At 42.6% G+C, this 25929-nt stretch overlaps 1 protein-coding gene across 11 annotated transcripts in view; it reads right to left on the minus strand.

Moving 5' to 3' along the window:
• RC3H1 (ring finger and CCCH-type domains 1) overlaps nt 1-25929 on the minus strand; it is a 53039-nt gene that overhangs the window by 20229 nt on the left and 6881 nt on the right. For 8 of the 11 annotated variants that reach the window (XM_015869552.2, XM_015869548.2, XM_015869555.2 and 5 more), the window contains exons 2-9: nt 13000-13365; nt 8066-8186; nt 6865-7104; nt 5700-5875; nt 4643-4843; nt 3320-3452; nt 1350-1468; nt 424-536 (exon numbers count right to left, since the gene is read on the minus strand). In XM_015869552.2, coding sequence (XP_015725038.1) covers nt 424-536; nt 1350-1468; nt 3320-3452; nt 4643-4843; nt 5700-5875; nt 6865-7104; nt 8066-8186; nt 13000-13230 — 1334 coding nt within the window. In that variant the 5' untranslated portion in view covers nt 13231-13365. Of the gene's footprint in view, nt 1-423; nt 537-1349; nt 1469-3319; nt 3453-4642; nt 4844-5699; nt 5876-6864; nt 7105-8065; nt 8187-12999; nt 13366-14415; nt 14441-18394; nt 18589-25929 lie in introns of those variants that run through there. The other 3 variants (XM_015869550.2, XM_015869549.2, XM_015869553.2) reach the window with 3 other exon arrangements.

The following is a 25929-nucleotide window of genomic DNA, read 5'->3' on the forward strand; positions in this document are numbered from 1 at the left end:
TTCAGATGTTTAAAGAAAAGAAGAACGAAAACGCACAGTATTGTGGTTTTTAGCTTTCTGAATAGCAAAAGCAGCACACAACAAAGAACCCTAGATCTGGGAATGTGACAGTATCAACCTCTCTCTCACACTCAACTATAAAAACAGGTTGAGAAACACACATGAAGAAATAACTTCAATGCATGCAATCTAGTAGCATGTTTATCCTCACTAAAGAAGTAACAAAAAAACCCAACAAAATAAATATAATGCTTATCTCCAAAATCTCAAGTAATGCTTCCTGTGGAAATATCAAAGTTTCAGAGCTGAGCTGCTGCTGAACTAACCAAAACATTCTGTACACAAGAATGAACAGCTCCAAAACTTTATGATGAAGAACTAAGGATAAGGTGAAGCAAATATTGGGCAGATCTGTACACTTACTTTTCTAGCTCCTCCTGTGAATGTGCAAAGGTGCAGCTGGCCCCTCGGGGGCATCCTCCTCTCTGTTTCATGTCTCGGCACATGTATGTCTTGTATTTGCTGTGCTGAGGAGGCTGGCAAGGTTAAAAAAGAACAAAACAACAAGATATCTGAATATAAGTGCATAAAGGTATATTGTGTGTATTTCTACTGCTTCTCCTTTTGCCAGTGACAAACACAAAAAGGTAAAAGAGCTGAAACAATTCACTCTGATTTTGTGATTGTTTTTTCCCCACACTGGTTCGGCTCCCTGAACCAGCTCTTTCCCTGAACCAACTCTCCAGGTGGCAGAGTGCCAATGCAGAGAGTGGGAATGTATGGCAAGCAGCTCTGTCTCTCAGTAGTAGCTACCATTTAGATTAACTTAGCTGAACAAAATGAGATCAAAGAAACATGTGATAAGATCAATATTAGCTTATCTCATACTTGAATTTGGCAACGTCAATTTCTGAAACAAACCAAAATGAACAAAAAAGTTGTTTGATGAAACCCAAACAGTCTTCCTAAAACTTTACAATTTATGCATGATTAAGAATAGGTTTAATAAGCATTGGTAACACAGTGACCCGGCTAACATCTGTCACATTAAGGGCAAGGAAATTCCCACAGCACAGTGCTAGGCACCCCAGCTTCTCTCCCCATCTAATCAGGAATCACTATGAACAAACCAGCTTGATCAGATTCTTTTCTTTTCATCCTAGTGAACAGTGCAAATTCAAGCAGGTTTTGGGGTTTTTTTTCAATATATGAATATGAAAGAGCAGCAACGTTCACAACATACTCTTTGTGAAGTCAAATCTCTCCAGGTGACATTAGTAAACCTCTACTATTACACAGAACCAAGTAAAATTTAGGAGTTAGCTTATATTAAATGATTCGGCTGTTACCTGTTGCTGATCCGTTCCTTTCTTGCTGTGATTCTGGATATAATCAACTAAGCCGTGAACCACAGTCCTTACAGCAACAAGCCCATTTTCCAGTTGTTCCCATGTTGGAGGTGGAGCATCTGTAGTATTAGCAGGAAACAGAATACAATAAGGAAGAAGTATTTCCAAAACCAGGTATTAGGAAACAGTCAGTATCACACACAAAAAAATAGTTACCAAGTTTTATCAGAAGCAAAAGTCATTGAATAAAGAAAATCAATCCTTGTATTTTAGATTTACGTAACATTTAAAGAAAAATGCTACCTCAAGACTCAATATTGAACCTCACAGATAAATCAGACAGCAAGTCTACTACTACCGCATCAATGATCTCCTTTACAAGGGTTTTCATACCCCACAGAACTTGAGAGGAAATACCCTGTACAAACTCTATGTACTTAAAAATCAAAATCCTGCTTCACACTCAGATTCCTTCAGGCAAAACTGTTCTGTACAAACGCCATTATCAATGGCCTAGATTACACAGTTACTGAGCAGCATACAAAGCTGCTGTGTCCCACATGTGAAAACATGTGACACAAAACAAATCCATGCATCAGACCATCTACCACACTACAGTGTGAACTGCAACTTCAGTCCTACAGGGGCATCTGCTCTTTCTAGCTGAGTAACATACTCGTCCAACCCTTTAACCTGTTCCAACAGAAGACATTCCACAGTGTGCTGATGTGCTCTGCCACGTGGACATGCTGGACCTCAAAGAGCTTCACTAAGTCTGTTTCAAGCACTTTGACAAGTACTTGATTCCCATGGAACTTCTGCTATTCAGAATACAGCAGGGAAGCAGCTCCATAGCATAGCAGAGAAATGACTTCAAGATCAGACTCACCCACTGAAAAAGTACCTGCTAAGTAAAACTCGTACTCACATGGAAGGTGTTTTTTGCCTTAAAAGTAGAGAAACTATCTACAGCTTTTCATCTCCTGATGTCACTCTAGTCTCAATTTCACAAATATCAACAGGTATTAAATAAAGTTTCAGTTTCAGCACTCTCCTATTCCTGCAGCTGACTTTTCCAATGTCTTTCATCACTTTCTTCTCTGTCAGCATCTTAATTTCCCAGTTATGCTCTTTCCATCTCATTTCCCCTGTCCAGATCATCATTCACACTCTTGTAGAACTACAAATTCCTTAAGATAAGTAATGTGTGCATTAAGACAGATTCTTGCTGAGCTTCTATCTATCAAAACTGTTCACACGGAAGGTCCCCTATGGTTTTAAGCTGCCTTCAAGTGTGTCTTCTGAGTGCAGTGACTGCAGTCTAGAGACCTCGGATCAAAAATTAGTATGTATAATTTTTAGAGTAACAGAAAAGATATACAATTTTTGGATAGGGAATTAAAGGAAGTCCTTAATCTGATAACTGCTTTCCTTAATTACTCCCATGAGATCATAAATAAATCATTTGTTCTAGCAAAGAACTGGAGATACAAAAATAACACAGTGACAACCAAAGCACTGAATTAGTGGTTTTATTAACTCTTCCACTGCTTTGCAAGTCTGGTTTCCAACAGCAGCAAATGCAAAACTAAAGACTGCTCTTAGTCCCTCCAGCTAGCATTGCCTAATAAGAAATAAACATCTGTGGAACCTTGCAAGACTGCATACATCAGAAATCCTTATCTGCACTCAGTCAGTGCTGACAAACAAGGAAGCTGCCTTCAGAGAAGTAGTTAAACTGTTCCTGCTGTTCTATCAGCTTCAAAATGGTTAACTTTCTCACAGAGATCACTGCTGCTCTCAAGTTGGTTACGAACGTCATTCATTAAATTAGAATTACAGAATATGTTTCCTTCTACTTGGGGAATATTGTTTTACCCCCTAAGACTCTTAAGGCTCCTCCTGCTAAACTAGAGCTTGTGATTTCTTTTGTCCTCCCACCTCCAGCCCTGCAAAGCATCTGGACTTACCTGGGCTGGGATCAATATTTGCCAGGAGCTCAAGGTGAGGTCGAAGACGATTCAGGTTAGCTGGATCTCCAGTCCTCTGAAGAGCAATAGTTAATTCCTGAACACTCTGCGCAAACGAGGCTGGGGTCTGCAACTTAAAAAAATTATAATAATTAACTTTCTACAGGAGAAGCAATCCTCAGAGTTTCTCATGGTCGCTCCACAAGGCCAGAAAGCTGCTGCTTTACAAAACTGAACTACATTTTTCTCCCCACACAAACTGATTTCGGCACCTTGTATTAAATTCTCCCTACGGTGTTATGAACACACCCTTTCTTTGATACTGTAAGTTGAAATATAGTCCTAAAGAAACAAAATAAGCTGACATTACTTCTAGCAATATACCCACGATCTCTTCTGTGTTGTGTTGGCACACAGAAAGAAATGCAGCTATTAAAGTTCATTTATATAAGATTTCTGAGGAGTCCAGTATCTTCAACTTCTGAACCAACAGAACTGCATTCTGAGTACAGCAGCCAGGAAAGAGCACAGTGGAAGAAGGAAAAAAGATTAATAACATCCCACATTTTAGCATTTACAAGTTCTATAACTCTGCCTAAAACCTTCAGGAGATGTCCTGGCAGGACATCAGAAAACACGGGCAAACACATGAATAATACATAGCAGCTCCTGAAGCCAGCCCTCCTGAATGGCACTCAAAGCTGTTTTCACAGCTTTTATAACCATTCACCAAGACATTAGGACTCAGTTCTTCCCACCTAATTTAGGCAATTTTATGAGTTGTCTGATCTAATATTTAAGGGGAATCCCCTGATTTAAACATTTGGAGGGAACATTAGACCTGTGCTCACTCTGAACAAAAAGTGATCTGCACATTTCCAGAGGTGAAATCATTTAAGAAACATGATTCATCCTCTCTCTTTGTCTTGAGTACAGAGTAAACAACTGCTCTCTTTCAATTGAATGACTAGTTCCCAGCCTGAAAGCAGGAACCATTAGATTCTTTTTCTGCATTGGCAGTTATCAGGTGTTTAGAAAGGACACACGCCAATCATGCACTAACTTCTGCGGTTTTTCATCTGTTGAAAGAGGTAAGGTAGAAAGAGATGGCAAGATGACAGAAAGGAGAAAGATTCACTAGGTTACAAACATAAACTGCAGTTATTCAAGCCATAACAGGTTTTATAATAATGGGGCAAGTGATTAACGAGTAAGATGAGTACATCCAGGCACAACATGCAAATCTAAGAATTCAAGTTGCAAGCACATATGTCTACAACAGCTGCAAACAAGATAAAGTGGGCCGATTTTAGGTGGCTTTACCTTGTCAATGATAGACTGCATGTGGGATTTATGAGACTGGTCTCCATACAACAGCGAGGACCACTGATCTGGTGCAATGCGTAAACCTGCTTCCATAGCAATTTGAACAATCTGGGAATCATGTTCCCTTCTCAGAGCTTCATAAGTACGAAATTCCTCCTTCAGTTGCATCAGGGAGGAATCTTCATCGCGCTTCGTCACCTAGCAGGAAAAAACAAGTCAAGTACAATCATGCAGGATAAGATGATGTGAAGTACAAAGCAAGAAAAACACTTAGCCAGCAATGAACACTACTATTGGTTCCTATTAAAATAACGTGCGCTCTTCAACAACTGCAATCACTATGAAATGCACACCAACTGTAACTCACTCACAATCTGACCCAGACATCACCTGCTGCAGCGCCACAATTTGCAAACAATATCACAACATGCACACTAACTTCATTTCTCCAATCAAGGTATTTCGTGTGCATTGCACTTTTTGGTTTGTTCGTTTTAGAACACAATTACCAGCAACAAAGCACTTTCTCCTCATTTAACTGAAAGACGTTTAGCACATAAGAACGAGTGTTTAAATAGCATGAAGTACCAAACACAGCCTTCATTCTCTTTACTACAACTCCCATATTCCACTGCCTCATATTTCTTTGTTTCTAAGCACATCACCACTCAATTAGCAGAACCGGCAATTTTCCAGTTTCAGGCCTTTTCCAAGGAAATAAATTACACTGACTTGCATACAGGTTTAGTCATGGTACATCCATTAAACCTGGACAGAGTCCCAACTTAGATTTACAGCTTAAAATTGCAATTTCAGCCCACACTGCCATCACAGATGTAGAAATTCTCTAAACACATGTGGGACTTGATAGAAATATTTTCCATAATCATTTTTAGACTCATGTAATCGTATAGGACAATGAAAACCAAAAAGCAGAAATTTTTTCAGACATGGTGCATGTGTATTAAAAGAATTTTACACTGAGGGATCATTTTGTCATATGAAGAAACATTTTCCTGCATTATGAAATCTCTGAGCAGAATCTTCTTCATACCTTGAAGCACGAGGCTCTGTAAAGAAGCTGGACAACATGCCCAATGCTAGTTTTAGAAGCCTGAGGAAATCGTGGCTCCAGCCTCTGAACCACAAACAGAACCAAGACCTTTCGTGACAAGGCAGATCCATCTTCCAGAGCCAGCAGAACCAGCTTTAAAGCCTCTTCTTGCATAGCTGTGAGGAAGAAAATGAAAGAGAACACACACACAAAAAAAGTGAGAGGAGACCAAGGAAGGTCTCTGTGCTGTTTCAGACACAACTTCCAGATTCTCAGAGTCTGGGGTATCAGATGATAGGAAGATTTCTTCATTCCTGTCTATCTTGATGATTTTTTAATGTAAGTTCTATTCTCATATCTATAACAGAATGCTGACAGGTTAAAGAATGGCAAAGCTGGTTCCCATGCAGGTAAAAGAGCAATTAGTGCCCATACAAACAAATGAGGAGCTGTACCGCTACATATTTTGCTAGCAAATTAGCCTCAATGTTCCTTGCAGTGGAGCCAAAGTTAGCATTCCAAAGCTGGTCTTCTTCCACTTGTTTCAGCAGTAAAAAGCTTCTATTTTAAGAAACTGGCCTCTATTTCAAAGAACTCTTTTTAGTTGGCATTCAGAAAGTGAACTCTCTAAATTCAAGTACCAGTCTTCGTATTGATTTATTTTCAGCAAAAGGCAATTTAGTGTTCCAAGTAAAAGATTTCAGATTTTGATGTATGTAACTTCTAAGAAGACATGTATACACATACACCTGCAGGTACCAGATCTCTCCCTACAGCTGTTTTGTATGTTCATTTCCCTTGGTTAGGAAAAGACAACACATCTAGTCACTGCCTTCCTGCTTCTAGGAAGGCCCTGCTTCTCCAAAGGACAGCAGGAGAGGCTACTTCCTATTTCATCGCAGCACAAGAACAAAAGGACATCAATCATTCTGAATTTTATGGAAGACCTGCAAAAGCACTAAAGGGGTGAGAAAGCCTGGGACAGCAGCCCAACAGATACATTATTAATTCTGAAAAACTACAGTTAAGAAATCAGGCCACAGCCTAAAAGAAAAACAACAAAAAAAACCCTCACAATTTCAGTCACAAGGATGTCCATTTCTCAGTCCTCCTCAATTCTGAATTGCTTCTAGAACCAAGAAATATTAAAAGCAACGTCACGTACCTGGTCCAAGGAACTGGCACCCTCTGGCTCTCACTGCAGCCCAGAGGTTGGAAGAGAGCTGCTGAGGATTTTGATGCTGAAGAATGAGCTCTGTGACTGTTCTTTCACCAAGTGACCGTGCCGCACGCATGGCTCTGATCCGTCCTTCTTCCTCCACTAGCTGGCAGTGAACCAGCGTCACAAGCTTCCTTTGCATAGGACGACTCAGGACACTCTGAGTAGTACTGTTCAGACCCACACCTTCAAAATAAAATGAAGGAGAAAAGAAATAAACTATCTTGTATCTCCTCTTCTTGTGCCAGTCCTCAATTACTACTCTGGAGAAACACAAAACTAGTTCTTCTGATGCCTACTTGTTTTAAATAGAACACTACAGAGAAGGTGTATAAGTTTGTTTTTGCCAGTTTGTTTCACTCAGCATTAGAAGCTAACAGTGCTCTGCAGTCAGCCTTCCCACAGATTTATGTCTCATTGATTGATTTGGCTCTCTAAGATGGTGCAGCCTCTAATGAATTCTCTCCCCATACTAGAAGTCTATCCTGAGCCTCCTGCTATGGATTCCCAAGTGTCTCCTCAATGGTAAAATCATATTGCAGTCCTTCCCTTAGTCAGGGGCTGCAGGGATCACTGCCTTCTTTGACCATCTGTTTTCAGACATCAGTTTCTTAGCCTGTGTGTGCTTTATTAGCTTCTACATCTAGGAAGGAGTGACAGATTTAAGTTCATCATATGTAAGGCAGATAAAATACAAAACACTTGAACTCGGTTCTGTTTTGCTGTGCTAGGATTATTCGCTGACCCTGCTCTTGTGGTATAACCTTGTTTTTACAAAGCATTACTTCTCTTTTATGCTCCATAACTTCCCTGTTTCAGTTTTTTTCCTCTGCCACAAACATGCTGGACTACAATTATCTCAAAACAAAACAGAAGTCAAAAAACATTATTTTTACCTGATTTACTTTGAGTTCCTTTACCATCACCAAATACCTCAGCTTTTCCCTCAGTATTAGTTTCGATATAATGACTTTACTTATTTCCCTTAAGTAAAGGCATAACCTTAATGCTTAGGAAAGCAGTTTCAACCTGGTTTTAAACTATGTCTATGCCCATTTATCCCAGATGGGCTCAAAAGCCACATGAACAGTTTGTTACACACAGTATTTCCATCAAGCATCTTCCAAGGAAACCATGCAGGAATTACCTCTTGCGCTGCTGAGTGGTTTGAGGTACAATGCTAATTCTTCCACGCATTTTTTGCTCTCCTCGTAATGCTTGGTATCTTCAGCTCCACTACATATAGTAATTGGCTGCTGCTCAGGAACCTGGAAAGAGATGACATATTTATGACCAATGCACAGAAATAACTGGCAGCCATGCTCACAAATACCACATTACGTTTGTTAATACCAAGCATTTCCTGGTTCGCATTTTTCTACATTAGCAAGCAATTTTTTCAGCCTTAGTAAACAAACTGCAAAGAGCTACTAGTTAAAAACAAGATTAAATATATGCAGACAATGCATGATTGTTCTATCAGATTTCTTTCATTCAGTTGCTGACAGGAAACAGAAACATGACAAGAGATATTAGCATTTTTTGTAATTATAATTTTTGCTGAAGTCATATGTGCATATTGAGACATCTCCAAAGCTGGATGAGCAAATATAGAACAGATCAGATGAACACTGACTTACAGGAAAGTGCAGATTCGTATCCAGGGCCTCACAGCTCTACAGTCATCCTGGGATAAGCAATCTGAGCTACTTGGATTAGGGGGAGAAAGACTTAGCAGCAAATACACTGGGTCACTCCTGCAATGTATTTTGCCATCAAGTAGTAAGAAGACATTATCCTACACAGCTTGTATGAACACAAAGTCCAACTATCAAACTGACATCACAGGCCACACTTGGTTTTATTTTTATGATGTTTTGGTTATGGTATTTATCTCTGTATCCAGGTACTCACCAGAAACCAACATGTTTCGAAGGTACGTTGGATCCTCACCCCCAAAGTTATTTTTTTGCTGCCATTTTCTCCAGTTAAATCCTTACAGCTTTAAACAAGTTTGGAAGTGCAGCACAGCACAGTGCCCACTAACAGCACTATTCCAGCAACCAACTCAACAAATACACAATGGTATCAACAACTGGAGTTTCCCACAAGACTAATTGCAAGCCTTTTTGCATATGCTACTCAAGTGCAAACAGATCTCAGACTTTGACTTCTATTATTTCCAAGTCAATTTCCATCCCACCAGCAATAACACAATGCTAACCCTGTATAGCTGCTTACCTGACCCTCAAAGTGCAAGCCTTTAATGCTTGAGCTACAAACCTGACAACCTTTGCATGTAACACAGCCACGCAGAGTACCATTATGAAGGCAGCAGTGAATGTAAGTAAAATACACACACAAACACACATACTTATGTTCATCACCATGCATACAAACAGGAGTTTCCCTGTTGATCTGTGTAGGAAGCCATCTGTTCCAGTTAGGGGATGTCACTTCCACAAGCCCAGAAGGCCAGTCCTGCCAGATGCTCGTTCTGTCACACATCTCAAAGTTACTACTAGCATCATTTCTGCGTCAAAAGTTGGTGACAAAAAAAGTCTGCCCGTGTAACATACAGCTTACAACAATTAGGACAGTTAATACCACCCCAAAAACAACACCAAGATAGGATGCATCTGGCACTTTCACACCACTTACAGGGGAAAACAGCAAGCTAAACCACAGCAGGCAAGGAAGGCTGGCCTGGATGCTTTCCATGGACTTCTGCTTTTGAGCAGAGGATTCTGCAGCTGTGCCTTACAGAGGTCAGCCATAACTGTTTCAACTGCAACAGTCTCAGCTGGACTGGATTAGTGGGTTTTGGGAAACACACATTAGCACCTTCAGCATTCACTTTCATGTTCACAGAACACTCCACCACCTTTCCAAAGCTGCTGCCCTTTTAGCAGCCTGCTTCTGTCTGTAAAGTTACACAAGCAGAACTGGCTCATTGATCTAACAGCACATGCATCTCACGTATTTCTGCCCTACCCTACTGCTAGAATGGTTATTCTGCACAATTCCCACATACCATTGCAGGCTCTGCCAGCAGCAGCAACTAAAAATGCAAGCAGAGCTGCTATAGTGGGCTGGGGCAGGAATCATCGAATGGCTTGCTCAGCTCTGGATTTCAGTCTGCAATCAGGCAGGGTTGGTTTGGCACATGTTCACAGCTGTGGTTTGCAATGCTGTATGCAGCACAACACAGCCCCACAGACACAAGCTCACAGAAAGCTTCCCTTTTTCTAGGAGAAAGATGGCACAGGAAAACTTGCCAGGAGTTCACAAAGCTATTTAACCCTGCACATCTGCAACATCGCTCCTATTTCTCCTCTTTGCAAGAGAAGCTTCAATGTAAAATCCAAAGCAGCAGCTCAAAAGAGATGCAACGTTCATCATAAGCTGAAGCAGGCATTGCATGGGACTCTAAAACTAGACACTTATTTGGTGTCTTCAGGAGTCTCAGGAGATGAAAATACCTTTCTTCTCACACATACAACACCACTGAAGCATCTTACAGCAGAGCTTGTGAGTTATTTGTCCTTTTGCTGGGTACTGCTATACACAGTTCCATTGCTCCCCGTGCATTCACAGTTGTAACAACTGTAAGAACAGCACTGACCAAGTGAAAAACAGCACAGCCACAATTAATGAAAGTCACACGAGAGCTGCACGTTAATTCTGGCTCCGTCAAACAGTTGCTGGAGGACAACTGAGAAATCACACAAGTTCAAAGCATTTTCATTTCCCCGTCTCAAAATATCTTCTCAGTTCCATGCCAGACGCTCCAGTCCCTTCTGTTTACAACGCCTCTTGAGAGCCTCAAAATAGATGCCCTGCAGAATGAGTTCATGATTTTCATCCTCATTCAATATTCCATTTGCTCAGACACCACACCCTTTGCAGTTTTCACATTTACATAACATCACAAACATCTCCCAACAGAGAACGAGACCGGAAAAATCATCTCAGACTCTTTTATTACTTTTAACTTGTGTTCTTTTTGAGTACATCTGCCTTGGCAATGAACACAGGCCTCCTGGCAGCGCAGCCATGGGAAGAGGCAGTTTTGTGACAGCATGAGAAGGGTGACCAGGAAATTATGACACTGCATCACCTCATACCAGGCAAGAGATTTGGAAATGGCAGTTTAGCTGTTAAATTATCAAGTGAGCTGTTAATACAAGCTCTGCAGTTGTAACCTTCCCCTTTTTCGTGGGCTATCAATTCATCACATTCCCAAATTCTCTCTCCATCCACATGATTCCATTGCCCAATGTTTGGAGTTGTATTTGTCGCATTCACAGGTGACTACAATAGAAATTAAAGTGCCACAGGAACTTTTGCCACTTGACACCACCCACCTGGAATGTGAACAATGCTGAGGGAAGAAATGAGATGACACATCCATGACAGTGAGCCTTCAAAACACTGGCCCAGCAAATGCTTAAAGCAGTCACATAATAGCAAGTAATCTGTAGATGCCTGAGCAGCCAAAATTCAGAATTTAATTCCATTAGAAATAGGCTTAAGAGATTTCTTCCCTATCTGAGAAGTTTAAAAAGTTTTAAATCCATCCTATGAATGCTCTAATAAATCCTTTTTGATTTGTATTAAAGACCACCGTCCTTCTTGTTCTTCACTTCTTCTCTCAGGTCTTATTTAGGTGCTCAGTTATTTCTAGCTCTCTCAAGGATATTAACTGTTACCTTCCCCACTATCCCTTCTCCCCCCACCTCACTTGAGTATGTGCTGAACCACACAGCAACAGCCCCAGAGCACACCCTGCTGATGTCCCTGGAAAGCAGAAAGGTTAATTTCCACATCAAGTATGGCTTTAAATCGGGCAACAAGTTCACTCATTGGGAAATGATGGGGAGAGCCAAAACTGACAAACAGGCAGTAATTCCAGGTAGAAACTGACACTCTTCAATGCTAGAGTAACCAAGTTCTAGACAGCATGAAAACAAGAAATAAGCCACACTCCTCAATAAATTGAATGAAAACAAGAAGTGGCAAAACCACATCTGGATCTAAGTCACAGAACCTAACAAGAAGCATCATAGCAACATCTTGGCCTCCCCCCTTTCTGGCTCCTCTGGAATACAACTCATCTCTTTTCCTTGAGCTGTGCACTTCCCTGACTTTTCTATTGCCTCTTCAACTCAGGCGAACCCAGGCAGCTGAGCAGCAAACAGAAAACAATGACCATGCTACGATAACCACATTCCTTCTACATCTTTGTCTTTACTCATAAGTTAGACACGATCACCCCTGCTTGCCCCTGTTTCACAGTTCCATCCAGCCTTGGCAAGTACAGGTCACATGAAATTACTGATAAACCAACCAGTAAGCTTACACTAATTTAAGTCTGTGCTGCAACTGATGAACAGGGTGACCCTGCTTCCCACTGGCCACATCCTTGCCTGTTTCCTTAGGCTGCCATTAGTAGCAGTGCTGCAGGACGACTCACACAGTTCATCGCAATTCAGCTGACCTCTGAGCAACCTTCGAGCAGAAAGGCCATCTTGGGCAGCCTCCCCCATACACCTTTGTGAGTTTATATTAACGTGCCAGCTCACAAAGTTACACTTTCAGAGTTGAGTTTCAAATTAAAGATAAGGCAGTACAAAGGTTGCTACCAGAGGGGTCTGTCTTACTTCTCTTCTACATCCTGCTTTTGGGGCACCTGATGACGAGCCCATTGGGTCAACCACATAAAGCAAGTAACCTACTCACAAAAGAAGAACAGCTTTCCACCAGATTAACTCGCTGATCCTGATCCAGCTCATCCTTTCAGCATAGTATGGCTAAATACAACTTAGGGAAGAAGGAAGAGAACAGAACATGGTGACAGCCCAAAGTTACACTAAATGACAAACACAAAATTAGTCAGTGATTGACAGAAGTAAGATCTGAACTGCTGTTCCAGTCATATCGTCTACAGCACGTCATGGCTCAAAACCTGTAATCACCAATGAGATGTCTACACAGTCACATTCTTAGAGCATTAATTGTTTTCCTTCTTTCTTTTTAGAGGATAACACAGGAAGAGGTAATAAAAAAAAGCGCTGGTACCTGAGCACCCACTAGCTGCAGTAAAGCTGAGTTCACAGGAAGAAGTTCAATATCTGTGTTGATAGTGGTCTGGTCAAAAGGGCACGCCTTACGGTGGAGCTTGTTGAGGCACATCTTGCAGACAGTGTGGCCACAACCCAAGCTGATGGGCTTCCGGATCGTTTCATCAAAAGTCTGTGTGCAAATAGGACAGGAGAGAAAATCCGTCCACTGCGGAGCTTGTACAGGCATTGTTTCAGGAGTTAATTGACGAGACAAAAATCTAAAGCAGATTCCACTGGAATCAAAATCTTCGAAAAAAAAGTCTGTTTGCTTTTAAATATCTTCTGTAAGTACAGACAGTCAGCACATAGTGTGAAACATAACCTGGAAGAAAACAGAAACAGAAAATTAGCATTCTTTACTGGAACAGGCATCTGAAATCCTTTGTGCTACTTAAATTCCACTTGTGCAGGTATAGCTGAACTAGGAGCACAGCTCTGACATATTTAATGGACTAAGTCACAACCTGTTTTAATTCCAGCTATTTTCTGGCACTGGAAAAGAAACTTCAATCTTTCTTCTCTTATCTGTCTTTGAAAGAAACAAATCAAGATAGTTATCTTACCAAAGATATAAGGTTGGATTAATTATCTTTCAATTTTTACCTTTTCCTTTACAAATGATCCAATTAGCATTAACTAGATCTGAGTCAAAACAAGACAGCTTTTGAAGTGCTGCTCTATTGATTCTACCAAAACACTTTTTTCAAGTATTCATTAGAAGTTTGAATAATTTCACCCAAACGCTGTATCACAAGCCAGTTTCCTCCCAAGCTCAGGGGCTCTGGGTTGGCACACAAAGACTCTGTGGAAGCACTGAGCTGCCGCAGCCTCAGAAGACAGATGAATAGCTCAGGGTTATGGTCAGGCACCACTTGCATGCAATGCAGCCATGCACAGTGCCACGTACAACTACTGCAACACCAGCAGACTGCAGCTGATCTATATGCCTCCCTGGGGGTATTTGGGGCCAGGCTGGGTGGGGGGCTGTGAGCAACCTGGTCTGGTGCGAGGTGTCCCTGCCTATAGGAGGGTTGGATCTAGATAACCTTGGAGCTCCCTTCCAATTCAAACCACTCTATGATTCTCTATGGAGCTACGTTATCCCACACGGACCTACCTGGGCACACCTCCCATGCCCTGGGAATCCCCATGCATTACTGAGTGTGATCCTGCACTGACAGCTTGCCCTCCATCTGTCTACAACCAAAAGAATTTACAGAAGTTACTGTCAACTGTAAGAGCCACAACTGTTTCTCAAAGCCCCTTCTCTAACCTTGATCCATACTGCCATAAAAGCAGAGCTGCACCACGCGTGTGATGGGAAATAGAAAAGAATAAATGTGAGAGGAAGTTATATGAAAAGAATCATTACCAGAAGCAATGTTGGTAATGAAAACAACATTCTGATGCCTGGTTCACTTTCTGTCATCGGTGAAAGTAGCAGAAACCAGCTCAGGTCACATTGAACCACTACTAAACAGATTCTTCTAAAACAACCACTTCTCCACCAGTCACTGTTTTAGGTTCCATCCCAAGGTGCGAGCACTTGCTTGCTATTATCTGTTCAAAAAGAAGCAAACCTAGCAACCTCTTAATAAACCTTAGCTTAAAAAACAAACACACAACTCAAAGGCAGAAATAAAGCTCAAGTTAGAACATGCACTGTTCAGAATCAAAGCATTTGGAAATGGCAACAAAAATCTGATGCCAAAACAGAGATTGAAAAGCCTCGGGCCTTTGTTCCAGAATTTAGCACCGTGTTGTTCACACTTCACATCACTTTGCCAGGGCAAACAATGAACAGTTACATGTTAAGCTTCCAGCCATGTTTCAACAGTGGATCTAAAGCTTGGTACTAAAGCTAATGGAAAAAATAATGACATCTATCGTCAGGAGATGTACAATGCCATAGGGCCAATGCTAGGCAGCCAGCAAGGAGTGAAGAGGAAATCAGTGCTGCCCAGACAGGTGGTACTGAGGAAAAGGCGTCACAGCTGTTTGAACACATAGGTAATCCACACCCCTGCAGTAGGTATTACCTTGAAATGTCACAAGACCTTTCTGCAAAGAGCAGAACACAGCTTCATAAACCTAGAGCACGTACTGCCATACTGTGAAATACCACTCGGTGCTCACAGCTTAACAGCTGAATCACATCGCTTCCTTTCCACCACGCTGGTATTAAAAGATCCACCGATCATTTCCCAGGCTCCTCTCCAATTCACAAGCGATTTGAACAGCCTAAGTGAAACACTGATTATTAACCACTGCGTTAATCCAAGCATTAACAAAAAGAGCAATTTTTTGCTAACTGAGAAAATCTAAAACCAGATACTAACGTGAAACTGCACTGCCAACGCACAGAAGTAGATGTGAACATGCAGGTTTCTCTATCCCAGCTTCTCAACTGGAAAAAAGTGAGCTGACATACTTTAACACAAGAGTTAATTAATTTGAAAAATAAACAGACGTTGTTCGTTGTCATGCCTCCAGCCACTGAAGAACACCAGCATAACAAAATAGATCACTTATTTACAGCCTTAACATGAGGGAAAGTTTTTTGCCTTCCAGTCCGAGAAGGGAGGTAATAGTAGGACTGCTGATATCTTACCATGGCAGGTTCTGAAGGAGGCAAAGCTCACAGCCAAGCACAGCACACAGACCTGTCCTCACATGTACCAGCCAGCTGGGCTAGAAGGGCCTTCACAGATACAGCCCCTGCAGGGGAAATGCAGTGACTCCGGGAGCACCAGGTAACAGCTCTCCCTATGACAGACTGCCCTCCAGCCCCTTGTTGCAAGCACCCACAGCCCCAGACTGATGCCTAAATGCTAGAGGAAGGCCACTGGGAGCACTGACAGTAGAAAGTACGGCTGGGAGGAACCTCAGGAAACCACCTACTGTTGCACAGTCTAACAGCTGAAACAGATGGCTATCTAGCTGGAGCCAGCCAACCTTTCCCCACAGAGGGAAGGAATAGCTGTCTGTGCAACAAGCCCTGCTCTGCTAATAAACCTCCCCGGCTGCTCAGCACAGAGCTGAACTTCTCCAGTGTCACATACAGCAGGAATGACACTGCAGGGGCCGACAGCTCTGGGCTGTGTGTGTGCAGGCTGGCCCTGAACTAAACTTTCCACAGCTGCCCATGTACATGGCTTTGGTCTCACTGCTGGGTCCTCACCCACAGCACCAAGCAGAATCATGCACTGAAATACAACATAAATACCACCCAGAATCACCACAGGCAGATGGTGCATCAGTAACAACTGAGCTGGGTAAGAGATGTCTCTTTGCAAGCTTTGCAATTTGTTACTACCCTGAAAACAATGGGAAACAAAGTACCCTCCAACTAACAGGTGAGAAAACACAAGCTACAATAAAACAGTAGAAATGAGACAGTTTCATACACCTCCCCAGAATTATTCCATGAGTATGAAACCTCCTGAGCAAAACCTTCACTGCAACCCTTCAGGAAGACAAACCCACATAAAAACAAAAGGCCTCTCCCCATAACATTTGGACTTTTTAACTCATCCCTTCCATTCTCTTTCCCACTTTAACTCATAATATTGTATGCATACACACACACACACATCTATACACAAACACGCTTCTTTAAGCGTGACGGAGGAAAATAAAGAGATGCCAGAAAAAACAGATTAGAAAACACGCTGTCAGATAGAAGGCACTGCTCCCTACTTACACTTCATATAGGGATTCCTGTTTGCTCTTTAGCCCCACATCTCAGGCCAAAGAGCGAGTACACCTGCCTGGAAATTAGTTCCATCTATTTCAGTTGCTAGTACTGTTTGATGCTGTACCACACAGCTATTCTACTCTAAACAGAGGTAACAGCCTCCTTCTTCCATTTCAGTCTTAGCACTGGAAACATCAGGCTGCAATGAGACCCGTGACCCCTCTCCCCTTGGGCGCTGCCACCAAGATCTGCTCAGGCTTCAGGGAGAGATGGCACTGCTCTGTCACTGCCAGCATTGCAAGGAAGTGGCTCCCACCCAGCAGTGCAGTGCAGGGCCCCTTGCACACAACCAGCAAGCTCTGCAGATCCAACCCTCAAAATTAGGATGTTTTCAAACGCAAGAATGCCTCAAAGCATTATTGACTGGCGTCAAGTTTCAGACACGATGACACACTGGGAAAACTCACTTCTGCTTTCAGTTAAAATCCAACTCCCTTTAAATGGCACTGCCCAAGTCCTTCCCCACAGCTCTAAGTACCAGCGTCCCCCACAAACACACTGCAGGGCCCGACCTGTCTGAGCACAGCCCCATCACAGCCCCATCACGTGCGCTGCGTCACGCACAGCCCGCAACAATCACACTATGTCAGCTGGAGGCAGATGACTCAGCACCCCACAGCCACTGCTCCTGCACATGCAGGATATGCATCACCCAACAGGGACTACCTGCTCCACCGTTCCTCCATCTCTATGGCATCTCTCTAAGCTTTCCTACCCTGATGGCATCAGCTTTGGGATGTTCATGGGTCAAAATTCTGGATACTAGTAACGTTTCTTGCCAGCTCTTCTTTGCTGTGTTATTTTTGCTGAGACTTAAAAACAAAACAAGCAGAACTTCCTGCACCAATGAATGTCCATGTAAGCCTATTTAGTGCAAAGCTTAATGCACAAGCAGCTCCTCGCTGCCAAAACAAACAGAGCTGTGCCAACCGATCTGTTCAAGCAAATACGGCTCTTGGCTGATCTATAGTTTAATCTAATAAAGCATACACCGCATCATTAATTTGTTCAAAGGCTCTCACTGCTCAGCAGTAATGAAACAATTCTGAGAAAGAGCAACCTGGCCTAAGGCACAGGACTGGTTCTGTGCTACACTAATAAACCTCTGAAGCTCCAGATGAAAAACAAATCAACCCAAATGAAGGGAACAGGTAACAGTGAACCACCTATTTGATAAGAGGAAGCAGATGTATACAGCACAGCCCAACCCAGCAACTGCCACACAAACACCCCATGGCTTCGCAACATAACACTTTTAACACGTCCTGAATTTCATTTTAGGGAAAAAACTGACAAGCTGACCCCTGGGCAACGCCGACCAGCCACAAGTGACCAGTTGTTTACACAGACAAGGCTGTTCCCAACAGATACACTGAAACCACACACACTAACAGCACACACAGTCACCCAGACAGGCTGCGCAACAGGACAAGCATTGGCCAGCATTCTCTATATCTAGTTCCACAGGAAAGCCTCTGGGGAAATAAAAGAAAAAAAGAAAGGGAAAAAAAAAAGAAAAAAAAAAAGAAGGAAAAGAGAAGCAGAAAGCCCATGGCTCACCACAGAAGGGAATACAGAAGAAAAAGCTCCTTACCTCTGCCTGGGGAGCTCCATGAACAACACTAAACACAATACGCTCAGAAGACTGTTTCCAACAGGTTGAGCTTTCCCCCTCTAGTCTTTGCTCTCTGAAACTCTGCTGCACACCCTCAAGTGACGCCAAGTGCTTCACTTCCTCATTCCTGCTCTGCTGCACGCATGCCCAGCCTGCCCGCTCCCACCACTTGCCCTCTGCAACACAACGCAGGGATTCCCACCCCAATCGAATCCCAGAAGCCCGTGTGTAACACCTTCCCATCCTTCTTTCCAACCCACAGACAAACCTACAGGCTCCAGAGACATAAAGCCTCTTAGAAAAATAATACTAGCAAATTACGAACACCATTGTAATTCTGTACCAAAAGCACTGAAGCTCAGTTAAACCAGACCCAAGGTTTGCTCTCTCTTATCCTCAGTAATATATTTGAACAACGAAGGCTTTCATTCAAAATTATCTCATTTGGACATCTGTAAAGTTCCTTGGGAAAATGGGGCCATTTAAGGTCGAGACATTATAGTCATGCAACTTCCTGGCTTGTCACAGCACAAGGGAGAAGGGTGGAGGAATAACACATCTCTATTCAAGTACCTCCCCTACAGGGAACCTAAACCCAATTTGCAATGATTTACACTTCACACATCCTGCAAGGCAAGAGTTGATGTCTTCCTATGGACTATAACACCAAAAGCACTTTAAAGGCAGTGTGCATGGAAAGGAAGCCCCTGCTCACGCTGCCCCACATCACACTCCTGCACATGGCCCCAGCAGTGCAGTGTCAGGGAAGGCACACGTGTGTCTACCTTTGGAACTCCTGGGTGGTATCAGACATCTCTTCCAGCTCATTTAAAAGAAAGGGGAAGCAGCGACCAACCCTTAACAGCAAATGGTTTCATGGCCTATTACCCAGGAAAAATTTTCTACCGATCATAAGGAACCTCAAACCCACAGATGATTAAAGCCAGGGAATTAAGAGCAGACAAGCAGGTCCAGAACACATTCGCTTCTAATTAAAAGTTCTTGCATATTTCAATGCAAATGACTATCGACAGCAGCACAGTGATTAAACCAGAACTATAAATAATAATAATAGAATAAAATCAGGGGAGAATCAGTCAGATTAACAGCAAAAAGCACTTGAAATAACCACAGCAGCTTTCAGAATGCAGCCTTAGGTTCAGCTAGACACAACACATCAACAGTCACCAGCTCTGCTCTCCAGAAGCAATGGTAACCAACCACTTCTTAATCCAGAAGCAGAGCCATGTTTGACGAGCTGCCTTCTGAACACACCAATAAAAGAATGGCCAACACTAATCTGCTCCCAAGAGCTAATGCTGAAGCAATCCGGGACTGTTCTCTCCTGTGATATTTTGCAGAACTTACACAAAAGCCTACACTGCTGCAGATACACATAACCATTGACTCCTATATATAAATGCAACCTTTTAATAAACACATATGCAGAAACACAGCTGGGCAGCAACTACACTGATAGAGCATTTCAAGTGAAACAGGGCAACAAAGCAGCCACACAAACAGCTCACCAGAAAAGTAACCTAAGCTGCAGGAGGCTCAAAAGAGACAGAGATTGAAAGCAGGTAGTAAGCTGCAGGTGGTAAATACTTCAGCTGATGGGCACAGAACAGGAAGGTGAGCCTTAACTTGCTAAAGAGAAACATTTTTTTCAATATATCTTCTAGCAATTTCAAATATCAAAGGCAATGCCACCAGCAACCAGCATTTGCTAGTGAGAACAGACTGGAAGGAGCAGTCCTTGAGAGCAGCCCTGCAGAGAAGGACCTGGGGGTCCTGATGGATGAAAAACTTAACACGAGCCAGCAGTGTGCTCTTGCAGCTCGGAAAGCAAATGGGATCCTGGGCTCTACCAGAAGAGGAGTGGCCAGCACGGACAGAGAGGTGACTGTCCCTCTCTATACTGCTCATGTGAGGCCCCATATGGAGTAATGTGTCCACAGTAACCCACAGTATAAGACAGGGAGCTGTTGGAGAGGGTCCAGAGGAGGGACCACAGTGATGATCAGAGGGTTGGAGCACCTCCTCTACGAAGGCAGCCTTAGGGAGCCAGGCTTGTTCAGCCTGGAGAAAAGAAGGCTGTGGGGTGACCTCATTGCAGCCTTCTAGGACCTAAAGGAAGACTATTAAACAGGAGAAGTGTCGACTCTTTGAAATGGTAGATAACAGCAGGACAAGGTGGGGGGGTTAAGTTGAAGGAGGGAAGATTTAGGGTGGGTATCAGGGGGAAGTTCCTAACTATGAGAATGGTGATGTGCTGGAACAGGCTGCCCAGAGAGGCCATGGATGCCCCAACCCTGGAGGTGTTCAAAGCCAGGTTGGATGGGGCCCTGGGCAGCCTGGTCTGGTATTAAATGTGCAGGTTGGTGGCCCTGCCTCTTGGTGGGGGCTGTGGGGGTTGGAGATTTATGATCCTTGTGGTCCCTTCCAACCCAGCCATTCTGGGTTTTGAAAATCTGGATTTCCTCTTGAGCTTTCTTACCCCTCCACCCCCCCCCCCCCCCCCTTCCAGTCCCTTTGACTTGGAGCTAGTTTTTCACCTCATTCAGTAGGTGCCACCCCCATTTTAAAAGCAGATAACAGCCTCATGTTAATAACTGTTTACATAACAGGAGTCTCTAATAAACCTTTGGTTACTGTATTTACCTCCAAATGCTGTTTAATTCCAAAGAGTGCATTTAAACATCAAAAAGATCTTTTAATAAAAGCACCAAGTAAAACAAAGTTATGAATTTTTAAACAGAAACCTATGGAAGCACTGCATACCTGTCTGTGTTTTAATCCATGAGTTGCTTTTATAATCAAAAGAAGGGATCTCCTCTTTTCTGCTGTATACAAAACAAACTCTAGACTACTGTGATGTTATTTCAAAGGGCAATGGAGCACCTAGTGCACTGGCATGCTTTTCACTATAGCAGGAATTCCTTAAGAGGTTGCATTTTTTACTCCCTACTCTGCTAGCAGACTGAGGAGATGCCAATGGAGTGGTATCTGAATTTCCCCCATTTTTCTCCCTGCTCGCAGCACAAGCCTCCTTGCATTTGCCATGCCAAGAGCTGAAAGGAGCACTGTTAGAAGCTGTTGACTGAAAATACCCACATTGTAAACAAAGACCAAATCACAGCCTCAGCCTACAGACAGGATCCTCCAGCTCAGGTCTAACAGCTGCAGCAACAGAACCTTATCTCCACTAAGACACCAGATAATTATCTGTGCTGCTCACGAGCTAAAAAGGGCTAACCATCTTATCCCTGTGAGGACTGAATCACACAGACTTACATTTTAACTCTGCAATCAATGAAGACAGATAATTAAATATACTAAATAAAGCTTTTTTGTGATTTCAATGCAGCTTCATGTACAGCTTACGCTGGGACAAATCAGAACCACTTCATAGCAAAGCAGCAGCACCACTGCCCAGCACTATCACACTGCTCCCATGTCCCAGCTCTACACCTCACACAGCTGTCTCATCTATACCAGGGACTTTATTCTGTCAAAACCAAATCCCTTTCTGTCCCATGTCAGCTCCTTATAGACTCCAAAGCTGCTTCAGCTTGGTTAACTGGTCAAGAAGTCCTGAAAGCATAAAGGAAAGAGTGAAGGAGAAGGGGACCAACTGCAAGCCACATTTTGCATCAGTGCAGTTTTATGAAGTTTTTAGATGCAATTTTGTGAGCAGGACAAGGCCAAAAGGCCTTAAAAGTATGGCTTATTTAATGAAATCTATTTTAAAGTACTAGCTTTTTAAAACTATATATGTAAACTGTACTAAACCCTAGCATTGAGAATAGCAGGCTGGCATGATGAAAAGAGCTGAAATGGAATGCAGAACACAACTAATGGAATTGTTCCTTTAGGAAGGTAGAAGCAATCATGTGAATGTTCCAGTAGCTAGCAGAAAAAGAGGTCAATGAGACCAAACTTAGCCAGATACCCCCTTCTGGCAACCCCTGCAGTAGCTTTGCTGATAATAACAGGCAGAATATCCAGATAAAGAATGTAAGTTTCACAGATGAGTACTGTGCTTGTTTCCGTGACACAGGCTGCAATTGCATCTCATTAACCACACCACCCAGTCTACACTGGGGCTCTGGTGTCATCCAAGGTTAAGCAGCAGCTCCTTGCAGTAATGGCAGGGAGCCTGGAGAGTTTCAGCTCTGTTGCAACTGTTGGATGAAAAAAAATAATAATAAAAAATGACAGCAATAAAAGAGTCAAACGAACTGGTCCAAGGTTTGCTCCATGCCTGAGCACAGTTTTGTTATAAAAAAGTTAAACACTGTTCAACAACAGAAAAACCTGCTCAACATTTCCAAGCAGCTTTAAATTACCACGTATACGCAGCTTAAAAGACTTCATAGCAGTAGGAGAGTCACAGCACCTTTGCTGAAAAGCAGGTTAATTCAGGTACTTCTGACTCACGGTGTAATTGAGCCTGATCTGCTTTAAATGCTACTGGCATCTGGTGATTCAATTTGTAGAATTGCTAAAAAGAGCAATCCCTGAGGCCAGAAATAGCCTGGGGCAAACTACAACTTGTGGTATTTCACCTAACTTGCAATTATTAAACAAAACCTCATACTTTTTTCCTTTTTTCTTCTTTACTTTTTTGCTTTGCTGTAAGTCTCACCTTCCCCATTTATAAATAGTGCCTCTTCTTCGCAGCTTTGTTCAGATTATTAAAAACAATACTTGTGTGGTTCTGGCGAGTGGAAACAAGCAGGTGTAAGTCTCAGCATTTCCATTGACTGCTCAGTCCTATCCAACAAATGGCATTTCAGAGCTAAACCACAAAAAAAAAGAACACTACTTCTTAAGTACACCAAACCATGTAAGACAGCCTTGTACAAAGAAAAACCAAAAGCCCTCCAACATCCCAGGCATCCTCCTATCAGTAATGGATGAGAGATGTGTAACTCTTTGGCAGGAGCCTGAATTCAGATAGGAACAAAAGAGAATGACATATCCTGTTAATAAGGGTTTTGAATTATAAACCCAGTTGTAAAGGTTTAAAGTTACATAACTTGAAAATAATCCAAGCAAAAGGGCAAAACATAATCCCGGGAAGTTACCTATTAAAATTCCATTGCCAACTTGGTGATTTTTGCAACACCAGCCTTGTAAATGCAGTTCTGCAACAGACACACACTTATTTTAGAAGAAAATGATCTTATTTACTGCTTACTTAGCATAGAACTGATGCAAGTGGAGCAACCCATGGAAAATAATTCTCTCATTCTCAGTTGACACCATTGTTATGTATTACAAGATTTGTTCATCTCTGAAAACTTACTACAACCATGTTTTAGCAGCACCAGCAACAAGACAAAACTAAGAAATACACAGGACGCTTCATCTCTCACATACCACTGCCCTAATCCTAGCAGTACAAAGTACGGAACTCCTCATGGCATGCTGGACTAGTAGTTTTTAAGAGCAAAGAGGAAGGTTCTGTTAATGAATCTGACTCTGGAAGAAAACCAGAGTAGCTCTTTGGTCTGACATCCCTGTAATTCAATGGGGTGTTTTGGTTCCTGCTAAGAATCGTCTTCCTGAAGTGGTTGCAGCCCAATAGCTCCTAACACTGACTGTTGGAGCCCACACACAGCCGCCTCTAACACATCCACTGAAGCTATTACACTCGGGCTGGGAATTACTTTCTTTAATACACAAAGCCTGATAGAACCACATCATTTCAATGTATTTATTAGCATACTTTAGTCACTGGATTTCCACAGGCTTGCTGTCAATTCTTATTCTACAACGACAGCACTCAAACCAGCTCATCACATCAACATGACTGATTTTATTCCCACTCTTCAAAATCTACACTAGTCCATTAACGTTTCAGAACTGATCAATGAAGCATCGCTGCTGCCCACTGCTCCTCCTGAAGGCTCCCAGTTACTGTCACATAAGCTGGCAGGTGAAGGTCCAAGGTTTTTTCCCTCTCTCCTGGGACAAAGCGAGGGGATTAGACAGCTTCCACTGTTATTTAGCAGGCAACTTCATGTATTATTCAAGGAAAGACACAATGGAATGTGGTTTTAATTCAGATTTTACATAAGAGAAGCTACACCTGCGGTAGTTTCTGTGCCTGGTGAGCAACACTGCCACCACACCCCATCCCTGTCACGCAGTGCTAAGGACATTCACACCATTATCTCCCGAATGCCCAAGTGTTTAGCTCACCTACCAGGTATTTCTGTGGCAACCTTCTACCAGGTATGCCTGGAAATCATCTAAATCACACCCAGGCTTCAGCTTGACAGAGATCAAGTTACTCTATTCTAAATTGAGCTAGTGAATCCAGAAAGCCACATATAGATGGCTGTGATGGTGTAATTGCTCCCAAGGAGCACACCCAGATACATCCCCACCCAGTGCTCGTGTGTGGTTTTGTTAGAAACAGTTGACTGAGAAGTTCCACTGAGAAAGGAACTGACCAGAAAAGCCAACTGCAGCCTGTTGTTTGCTGAACCCACGTAAACCTTCAGACTCCAAAACACAGGGGTGGAAATGTTTAATATCTATGAATTGCAACGCAGAGGCTTTGATGCTTAACGTAGAATAATTCTACTCACTTATTTCTGATACACCTGGTACAGGAATAAATGCTAGAAGAAATACAGCCTGAAAGTGGTTTGCTGGTTTTTATGTCATTTTAATAGTTTTATTTTTCCTTGTTCCTTTTTGCAAATGCTGTAGAAAGGAAACAAAACACAGCGAGTTATGGAGATGTACAAATCTTGCCACATATTCCTCCCCCTCTGGAAGCTTCTCTGCAATAACTACGGTGCTTGGGGAGATCAGCCTCAATAATTCTGGTAATAACTGGGAAAAAGGGAGCACTCCTGTTCTCATCTGAAGTCAGCCCTTATCAGCAGCTCTCAAAGCACAACGCCAAAACAGAAATGTTATTGGCAAAACTCAAGCAGGCAATTGAAGGTGACATTTTAAAGCACAAGTCCTTAATTTGAAAAGTACCAATTGAACTGTGCCTTTCTGCTTTCTGGTACACTTTGCCCACAGAGCCGTTTTTTAAAGCCACAGTTATCAATGTGAAACTCGTTATTCAGATCCTGAACACAAACATGCCCTTAAATCTGGCAAACAGAACAGATGATTCAGAGGAGAAAAACACAGGGAAATACAAAGGACACCCTCCCCAAGTCAGAAAACGGCTCTCAAAGTGCAATGCACAGAACTCAGCAGCATACAAAGGTATCACAGAAGTAACACCTTCAGGTAACCGCCACAGTGTGACAGAGCACATATACAACAGATTAATAATATGCAGAAGCATAATAATATGCACAAGACAAGCTCAAGCTCTTCTGTAGAATTCAATAGCAGCTGGCAACAAAGTGGTCACATAAAACAGTCTGGATTAATGCAGGCAACTGAAGTCTAACTAACGCTCACTTTACCCCATAACATTCTCTTTCTGCTCGTTGTATGCATCACCTACAGATTAGTCATAGTATCCAGGC

Source organism: Coturnix japonica, chromosome 8 (assembly GCF_001577835.2).
Source record: "Coturnix japonica isolate 7356 chromosome 8, Coturnix japonica 2.1, whole genome shotgun sequence".
Taxonomy (NCBI): Eukaryota; Metazoa; Chordata; class Aves; order Galliformes; family Phasianidae; genus Coturnix; species Coturnix japonica.